Source organism: Halyomorpha halys, unplaced genomic scaffold (genome assembly GCF_000696795.3).
Source record: "Halyomorpha halys isolate HHAL.00 unplaced genomic scaffold, Hhal_1.1 Scaffold686.1, whole genome shotgun sequence".
Taxonomy (NCBI): domain Eukaryota; kingdom Metazoa; phylum Arthropoda; class Insecta; order Hemiptera; family Pentatomidae; genus Halyomorpha; species Halyomorpha halys.
In genome coordinates, this window is record NW_027114454.1 from 356,178 (window position 1) to 365,813 (window position 9,636).

The following is a 9,636-nucleotide window of genomic DNA, read 5'->3' on the forward strand; positions in this document are numbered from 1 at the left end:
TTTAATTTTTTTTTTTAGTTTCTCCTTAAAATATATTAACAATATAGTTTAAAGGAATTATAACTAACAATCACTATGGTTATAGATATATTTATCCTAAATAAATCTCAATAAAATAAACACTTTTTTTTTTCTATTTTTGTCTTCAACAGGTTGATTGATAGATCACTTTATAAACAAATCAAAATAATAATGTTCAATAGGAAAATGGAAATAGATTATTTACCATAGTTACTCATTGGCGTGTAATAATAACAGGCGAGGTAGTCTTGGGCAAAAATTCACTTTCATCTGAAAGGAAAAGTACTCATAGATGCCAAGGGACAGAAACATGAGATGTTGCCTACTCAGGTAGCACATTTAGGATACGGCTTAAAAGGAAGTTATATTCTTTGAAGTTGAAAGTAAAAAAAAAAAATCTATTTACTTCGGCAAATAAATAATAAACAACAGTAGCGAATTTAGAAGTTTACTAAAAAAATTTTTATTTAATATCATTGCTTAATAGCAAGTCCGCATCCGAAAAGTCCGCACCATCTTATAAAGATACTTAAAACAATTATTGAACGTTATAATTGCTTATATATTTATTTTAAAAATTTACTTGACGTAGGAAATTTACCTAAACAAGCCTATACCTATCTTACAAACTTCATGAAAGAAACGCCATAGAAGTATTAGAATGACCAGCTCACCAACTTATCAATCAAGCCAGGTTATGTTTCTCATTTCTGCTTCCTTCTACCATTTTTTTTCTGCATTCTTTCATTTTCTCAGTATCCTTCCAGGAAACTTACAGGCAGGGGCAATCTGATTCGGATATTTTAAAAAATAATTCTGAGGTTTTAATCATAAAACTTAAAAAATTTTTTATAGTGTCCATTTTGTTTTAGTTATCTCTTCCTTGAAGTATTTCTGCATTTTAAGTGCAATTATAAACCTAATAAAAGTATGGTTAAGTACACCTTCTAGCCTTATTTACATTGATTACAAAGACGCATGAGTCTCTAATATCAATCCACTCCTTTGGGAAAAAAATCCGTCGTGTTGAAGGGTGTCCCAGTTTGAGTCCCCGCCCCCCACAATATCAAAAATGGAATCTTTGTTTTGGCCTCGTAAGATAATAACAATGGCATGTGGTTCATCTTTGAAGGATATTAATTTTGAGGACTTGTTCAGCGCACCTAACACCAAAATTTCACATGGGGAATAACTTTTTTTTATACTAATTCTGATAGCAAATGGAATTTTAAGACGAATCCATATAGTCAACATTTTTGATCCGACAGGTCCTCAAGGAGTAAATCGCCAAAAACTGTTTTTCCTCTCACTTACCTATATACGAAATATACAGTTGGGGGAAGTATTGCGATCGTGAAAAATTTTGTATTCCAGTTTTCGACGGGAATATACGTTTTGACGTCCCCGAGTCAAAATGACCAAGTCACACAAAATGGTTTATGTGTGTGTTTTTTTTAATTTTTTTATTTTCGAGGGTCGGTGGAAATCTTCAAAAGACACGGATAGGCCCGTACCTATCCGTGTGTGGGATTCTTACCCACTAAAACCACCGGCCTACACCTGTTTCTCATCCTCCACGGGACCGCCGTTAGGCATTACATCATGGGGGAGATTGGCTGAGTGTCGCCTCATTGTTTTAGGCTATCTCCTGGTTCGCCTATCTCTCTCCATATTTCTTAACTTCTGCATCACCTGTGCAGCAAATCGTTGGCCTGCCATCCAATAATCTTGGTTAAGCAGCATAATATTGACAATATTATCTGCTGTCGGGTCTGAGCCAAAAACACGTCGGAAGTCTCTTCTTTCTTCATGAAAGCGGTGACAGAAGAAGAAAACGTGTTCTGCACTCTCTTCCGTTCCTGGGCTCAATGGACATTCTCTAGTCTCATCGAGCTTAAACCTATACTGGTAGGCTCGGAAGCAACCATGCTCTGTGATAAACTGGGTGATATAATAATCTACCTCCCTGTGGTTCCTATTCACCTAGGCCTCGATGTTGGCCACCATCCTGTGCGTCCATCTTCCAGTGAATGCCATATTTCAGCGACGTTACCATTTTCTTATAGTCTCCTTTCTTAATTCGTCTCTTGGAATATAGTCAGCACTATTATAAGAGCGGCTCCTCTCATCTGCGATCAGCTCAATCGGTGGCATCCTGGCCACCACGCAAGCAGCTTCGTATGAGACTGTACGAAACGCGCTGATCACTCTGAGCGCACACCTACGATACACTGACACCATCGGTCTTCTGTAGGCCTCAGTACCCAATGCATCCCTCCATATCGCAGCTGCGTAGAGCAGAATGGATGGGACCACATAGGATATCAAAAACCTACGGCTGTTCCTGGGTCCGCCTATGTTGGGCATTAAACGTAACAGTGCGGTGGTTACTCTAGCCGCTTTATCACTCACCCGCTGGATATGCTCTCTGAACCGGAGTCTATCATCGATTCTTAACCCCAGGTAAGTCAAAGAAGGCTTGGACTGGATCTCTTGCCTACCCACTCTCAAGGTTATGGCTTCCCTCACTTTCCTGCTACTGACGAGAAGGGCCTATGTCTTAATGTCTGCTAATTGCAGCCCTACAGATTCTAGCCAATCTCGAACCGAAGCGACACAATGGTTGCCCTTTAGAATGAGCTCTTCTTTATACTTTGCTTCGACGACCACCGCGATATAATCAGCAAAGCCCACTATTTCGGAACCCTCTGGTAGACTAACCCTAAGGACTCCATCGTACATCGCATTCCACAACAGAGGTCCCAGCACCGAGCCCTGAGGTACACCGCCAGTCACCTTAAACCTTCTCGAGCCGTCCTCTGTCGAACATATCAAGGTCCTATCCTTGAAGTAGTCATGAATGATACTCCTGAGGTATTCAGGACTGGTCCGTACTCCCAGCAACGGAAACACTTTAGAACTTTGAGTCTTTCTCGTATACGGCTTACAACCAGTCGTACTCGGACCTTTTGTGTGTGTATCCTTCTTTTGGGTAATCTCTAATTTGCATTCATTCATTGATTCCCAGGGAGTCAACGATTATTTTTTCCGTCATCTTTGCTATGTCCTGGATATCAACCCCGAGTTCCTCTAAGAAGCTCCTAGTTGTGCTAGGTATTGTTCCGTGAGCTCCCAACCTGAGGCCTCTCGTGTTGAAGTCACTATCTGTGAAGCCCTCACGGAACTTTGCTCCTTTTTTTTTGGAAAGGGATGCGTTTCCTTCTTTTCCCTTTCCACTTCATTTTCCTGGTAAAGGTTCATTATTTTTCATATCTTACGGTAGAATCCATAATGATTGCTGACTTCCCTCATGCAATATAAAAGCATTGTTATTTAAATTTCTCTCACTTTTAACTGTAATGAAAACTGTATAAATACGCACTATAAAAGAATTGGATTCGATTTGTAATGGAGAAAATAAATGTTTCTGTATTTTCATTATTATTATTATAACTATACTTTTAGACTGTTTTAGTAACAACGATAGTAACCGTAATTTTTTACTAACCAATTAATGGAAATGTAGTAATGGGAGTATAGTTAAATCCGAATATGAAGTTTACAAATCAAGCTCAGTATTCATAGTTTTTGTATGTACAACCAACGGTTGAGAAACTTGAGTAAGTTTACATTTGACGAAATTTTCCTACTTTACAAAAAAACAAGAGTTCTTGTTGATTTTTTACAGACAAACCTCCAAGAAACGCGCTATGTGAAAATTGAGAGAGTGTTTTATTTTCTTTGGACCTCTTGTAAGGTCATAATTATGGAAGAAAGCAGAGCACTCGGCCTTGAAGGTGAATTTATTAGTATTTGAATCGTTAATAATGAACAAGTTGCCGCTTTGTAGTAAGGAGGATGTGTAATGCGCCCATTGCACCAAATTTTTAATGTGCATCATTCAATTGTAACTTTTAAATGGCATTGAAATCGGATATTATATGTGGAGTTAATTACCATGTTAAAACAATAGTGGGAATGAAAATTAAAGCATTACGTAAGGCCTCTGAATAGAAAAAAAAACTAAATATAAGTCAAAGAGTTACACAAGGGATAGGTTTAGTGTTGGAGGGACAAGGGTTCGACCTTCCGTCATCTTTCCTGTCATGAGTTGCCAGTTTCAGACAAACGGCAGACGGACGGGATCCGCAGGTATTTGTTGATGTACAAATAGTTAGCACAACAATAGAAACTTCCAACTCGATCCCAGGCTCGATAACTAACATACTAAATAGCAACATGTGGCAAACAAATGAATGGCCACTATCCACATTTATTGTTCTCTTTGGGTTGTACTTTTCTTTCGTTTTTAATATATAAAAAAAACAGAAGTTTTTAATGATGCAAAGATTATAAACAAGTGTATAAATTTATTCAAATTTAAATTGAATTTTTGATTTCCATTTAAATAAACTCTATCCTAATCTACGGACCCATTTCCTTCAGCTGACTTAATAAATTAATAAAAATTCAATAAATAATAGGTATTAGCATAAATTATAATAAAAGTACAAGTTACAATAATGATATATATATATATAAACAAAAATTGTCAACATTACCGTAAAAAAATTTAAATTCACTTCTGGGACGATTGTAGATAAAATACAGAACAATATGTATTTTTTATTTGTTTATATAGTTATTTGATTTGTTGATAAATATTACAATCTATCATCATCACAGTCTTGGGTAATAAACTGCTGAAACATGGAAAATTATCAGGAATCATAGGAGAAATATCTTATTTTATAACTATTTTAACATCTGGAGTAGTACAGGAAAAAATAAAATTTTTACTTATATCAGGAAGCAGCATTATAAATGTTAATTACAGAACCACTTGCTAAAAACCTGGCTATTAATATGACAATTTGCAATGTATCAGTACTGGAGTATATGAAAATCAAAACTGATTTAGTTTGTTGCGAACCTTCGGAGTGACAAAATGTCTCCAACAGATGAAAAACATTCATCAAAACAAAACCATTTATCAGCATGAAAAAAAAAAAAATAGGCAGGCAAGGGTAAGGAATTCAATGAAATTTGTAAAAAAAAGTATTTTTGTGTCGAAGATCTTTATAAACCGTGCGAAAAGTGGACTAATTGTGGCAGAAGAATAAGAGCATAGATAGATGACCGCACCCCCTCCTCCCACCCCCCCAAGACAAACTTCTCCAATCAAGAGCATAGATAGTTTAGTGCCTTAGCAACATATCCAACTACAATCCAGTTTTACAAGAACAAACAAAATAATGGCCTGCGTTATCTGATTAAAAATCCAAATAAATATAAATAAGAAAAACAGAGTGCAATATATGAATAAACGATATAATGAAAAGCTTTTCATTATATATTTTATATCGTTATCTTTCTGTTTTCTCATGATTTTAATTTTTCAGTACTTGTATATAAGAACTTATCTGATTTTCATATTATGTTGTGTCTTGTTTTATATTTTTATAAAAATATACAACAAGACACAACGTTTCATTTTGACTCCATTATTTAAACTTATTCAGAAAATATGGGAACAAGATTGTTGTAAATAAAATACCATATATTTAAATCTATTCAAGTGTCTAAATCTATTCATGCTGTTTACCGAAGTATGATGATTATCATTAAATTGCATTCTTACTATCATTATTAGGTAATCTTGTAATTATTTTTAGCAGAACTCATAGGGTTTGATTATACCTTATGTAAAATGATTATACCTTATTCTTAACAGATCGTATTTAAACTTAAAAATTAAGGCAATTGAAGCCCCAAAAGTAATGAAGGAAATATCCAAAATCCTAAAGTTATATGATAAATTATGTAAACCTTATATAGATATAACAATGAATAATTTCTAATAATATTCTCTATTTATCTGTTTCTCCATATTTATCTTTCTCCTTGGTCATTTTTTTTTATTGCCATTGTTTGTAAAAGCTACCACTTTTTTTATAATCTTTGTATATATATTTTATTTTATATTGCCAACTAAACAAAAATAAATCATTAGAAACTGTTTTTAATAAAAAGGGATGCAACTGGTAAACTATGCGGCTAAATTGCAATAGAAACAATAAAACTGTCACAAGACTGAGCTGGAAGATTCTTGTTTAAACTCCAATTGCAGCATCTGAAATCCGTTTTTAATTTCAACTTTGTTAGATGGTATAAGTCCATTTGAAAGGCAATTAAATTCTGTACAAACCTAAACAAAACAAAAAATTATTTAAATTGGATCAGTATAACATTTTTTTTTTTTTTACATTTTCAATTCTGTGGGAGTGGTGTGGCTTAGTAGTAAGGCACTATGCTACTAACTCCAAGAATCCGGCTGTCACAGATAATTATTTATTTTGTTAATGTAGCCGTGAGTCAACCCTGTGTGTTGGGGTCCACTGCCTGACTGATGACCACGTTTCATTACCTTTGGTATAGTACTGTACTTGCTTACAAAGGACTGGACCCCTAACCCTTCATGGGCTGTAGAGCTACACATTTAATTATATATCGATGATAATCGACTTACTTCTCAGTAGTGCTAACTTCATGCAAACTGACTTTACAAAAGATACAATTAAAGGTTCTCTTTTTTAGGAAAATTAATTTAATAGTTGTAATTTTCCTAAAAGAGAGAACCTTTAATAGTATCTTTCGTAAAGTTAGTTTCCTTGTTCGTAGCACTACTGTGAAGTAAGCCATCATCGGCGTACCCAGCGGGACCAGGAGGAGACAGCTGGCCCCTCTCTCTTAGAAGTGAAAAAGTTATTAATTTAATACAAATTAATTCTTTTTTCAAGGAAATACTAATTGTAATAACTAATAAAGCACTGGGATAATGACATATATTTTCGAGGAGAAGATGGTTAGGACACCCCCAACCATCATCACGTACGTCATCCACGGTCAACTATCTCTCATAATTATGATATATGTTTTCGATTTCATTAGCTTTTTTCGAGCTGAAATGTCACAACCTGATTGACTATACCTTGCCCTCCCCCCATTTTTGATGCTGGGTACGCCCTTGTAAGCCATCTATATGGTATTAATGTTTATTTTACTTCACTCATTTTTATACCTTTTGTATATAACTTTTAAAATTTTTCACGAAGTTTATATATTTCTTTTTCATGTAACTATATCTTCTTCCAATATTTTTTTTTTTTTTTTCATTTCAATTAAAGTTCACTTAGAAATTAGGATTGATGAAGACTTTTTAATCAGCTAATGAAGTGAGTTGTCTAGTTGAGCGGATGCGGGGTGGCGTACTCCTGCAAAGCTGCTACCTTTAAAAAAAGGACCAGAGCGGAAGGGTGAAGATAATGGTGGCACGCGCGTACGATTAAGGTAGGGAAAAAACCGAGTAGTGGGGGAAAGAGGGTATTCTGACCCAAAACTGGGCTGGTAGGGGGAGAGTTGCCTTAGGTTAGTTCCTGTCATGCCTTGGACCCAATAGCACCTTCATGGCCTTGTCTCTTATACACGCAACCAACAACCCAGCCAAGGGTGAGTACTGTCATACTTACATAGCTACATATTGTATCAGTTCAATCTACTTCTTACATTTCTCTCAGTATATACGCAGTTGATTTGGGAAATTAAGGTAGCTATTGTGAAAACATTAATTTTTTTAAATTTATTTATTGCGAAAGAAATTCTCAGTGACCGATATCAGTAAATAAGCTAATGTTGATATCGGCCTTTCAATAATATAAATCATTATAAATAATATTAAATTTTATATTTATGTTGTGTGGGACCTTCAGAGCTGAGGGTAAAAGTTAACTTTTGAGAAACCCATATCTGTAAAATTTGTATTTATATTTGTATTACTAGGCTGCATAATATATAAATTCTAGAATAGAATTTTTTACTATAAATTCTAGATAATCAAAGTGATAGTGATTGATTTAATTTTTTTTTTCATATTTTACGCAACTTTGCTATTTTCATATGTTTTGTTTTCTTTATTTATGTTTTTTTTTATAATAATAATATTTAAGAATAATTTATAATTTACTGTGGATCGGATATGCTAGAAGACATGGAAGTTGATGCGGAAATGAGTCTGGTGTGTCAATTCAGTGATACCTTTCAGTACGGTGTTATTTATTTATTATTTTATTAGTTATTTGTTTTAATTGTTTAATAGTATTTAGTCTACGTCAATCTTTGCATAGTGTTTTCCAAGTGACTCACGTCAACCGACCCGTCATGGATTGTAATTTGATGTATATGTTTATAACTTTTTTATAATATTTAACTGATTTCCTTGTAAAGCATTTTTCGTTTTATAAAAAAATAAACTGTAGTACTGTATGTGAATGCATTTTGGGAACAGGTCTAGTATGGGGAAAACATAAGAAACTACAATCACACGGCACAACAATATTAATACTATATTCCGAGTTAAAAATAAAAAGTTAAAAATACAGTTTATGTTAGGCCAATTATGAGTTATTTTATGATTTTGACATGGATAGATGAACATGACTGCTAGAAGATTAAAAACTACAGCCGCCTATTATAGGACTTTAGACTTATTTAGGCAAACAAGTGTCAAATATTGAATAATGCAATCGCAAAATACTAGACTATATTTACCATTTGTTTTATTCAAGATTATTAGTATTGCGTATAGACCCGCTAAACCGGACATCCGCCTCATTTTCTTGAACATTGCCTTGTTAAGTATTATTTTTTTTTTTTTTTTCTCAAATCCAATGAATATTGATGTTTCAATCCTTCAACTACACTAAATAAATTTGTTAACAAAATGGCCTCGTCTTGTGTTGCCTTCGGTTTTGACTTGGTTGATAAGTGACTATGGTTTAACCGAACAATCAAAGATATCAACAATTACCAATTTTCAAGAAAACTGTCTGTTAATTTTCCGTCGGTCGTGTCATAAAATATTATCATTTATTTAAAGAACAGTGGGTTGTATCACTTCATAGTATTCAAATTAATCGTTTTAATTATAAATTTTATAATATTTACTTTACATACATATATTATTTATCATTTAATTTTTTTCAATTGACAATAATTGGTTTCAATGATCAAAATTTTAATTGGATTCAATTTTATTTTTTTAACACATGTATATTTCACTTACATAACTTAAATATTAAATAATTAGTAATTAACAATCATTGTTCGGATTATTTTTCGGAAATATTAAAAAATAAATAAATTATAATAAGAATCAATCAAATATTCATAAATTCTGCATTAAAATAGTCATTGTTTTTGTGAAATATTTACAAACTTTGCTAAACCACTGTAATATGTAATTAAATTTATTATACATTATGAATATAATCATAATCGTAAGGACATATTACTAGAAGTTGTAAAAAGGAACAAACATGTTTGTTACTATTGCGTTAAAATGAAAAATAAATAAATAAAATAATGAATTATTGCCCAGAATCGTACTTTTAGAATTAGTTAAATCCTTTTTTAGGATTTAGCATTTGGTTTTTCGCTTTTATTTGATCAATCGCTAAACTCAATTTTAAATAACAATATTCTACGTCCTCATAAAATTTAATCTCCCTCTCCCTCTCTCTCTCTCTCTCTCTCTCTCTCTCTATATATATATATATA

The 9,636-nt window shown here is 33.3% G+C and overlaps 1 protein-coding gene across 1 annotated transcript in view; it reads left to right on the top strand.

Moving 5' to 3' along the window:
• Window positions 1-7,434: 7,434 nt before the first annotated feature.
• Window positions 7,435-9,636, top strand: part of LOC106685368 (protein krueppel) — a 13,761-nt gene continuing 11,559 nt past the window's right edge. The window contains exon 1 of the mRNA XM_014427994.2: window positions 7,435-7,530. Coding sequence (XP_014283480.1) covers window positions 7,488-7,530 — 43 coding nt within the window. The 5' untranslated portion in view covers window positions 7,435-7,487. The remainder of the gene's footprint in view (window positions 7,531-9,636) is intronic.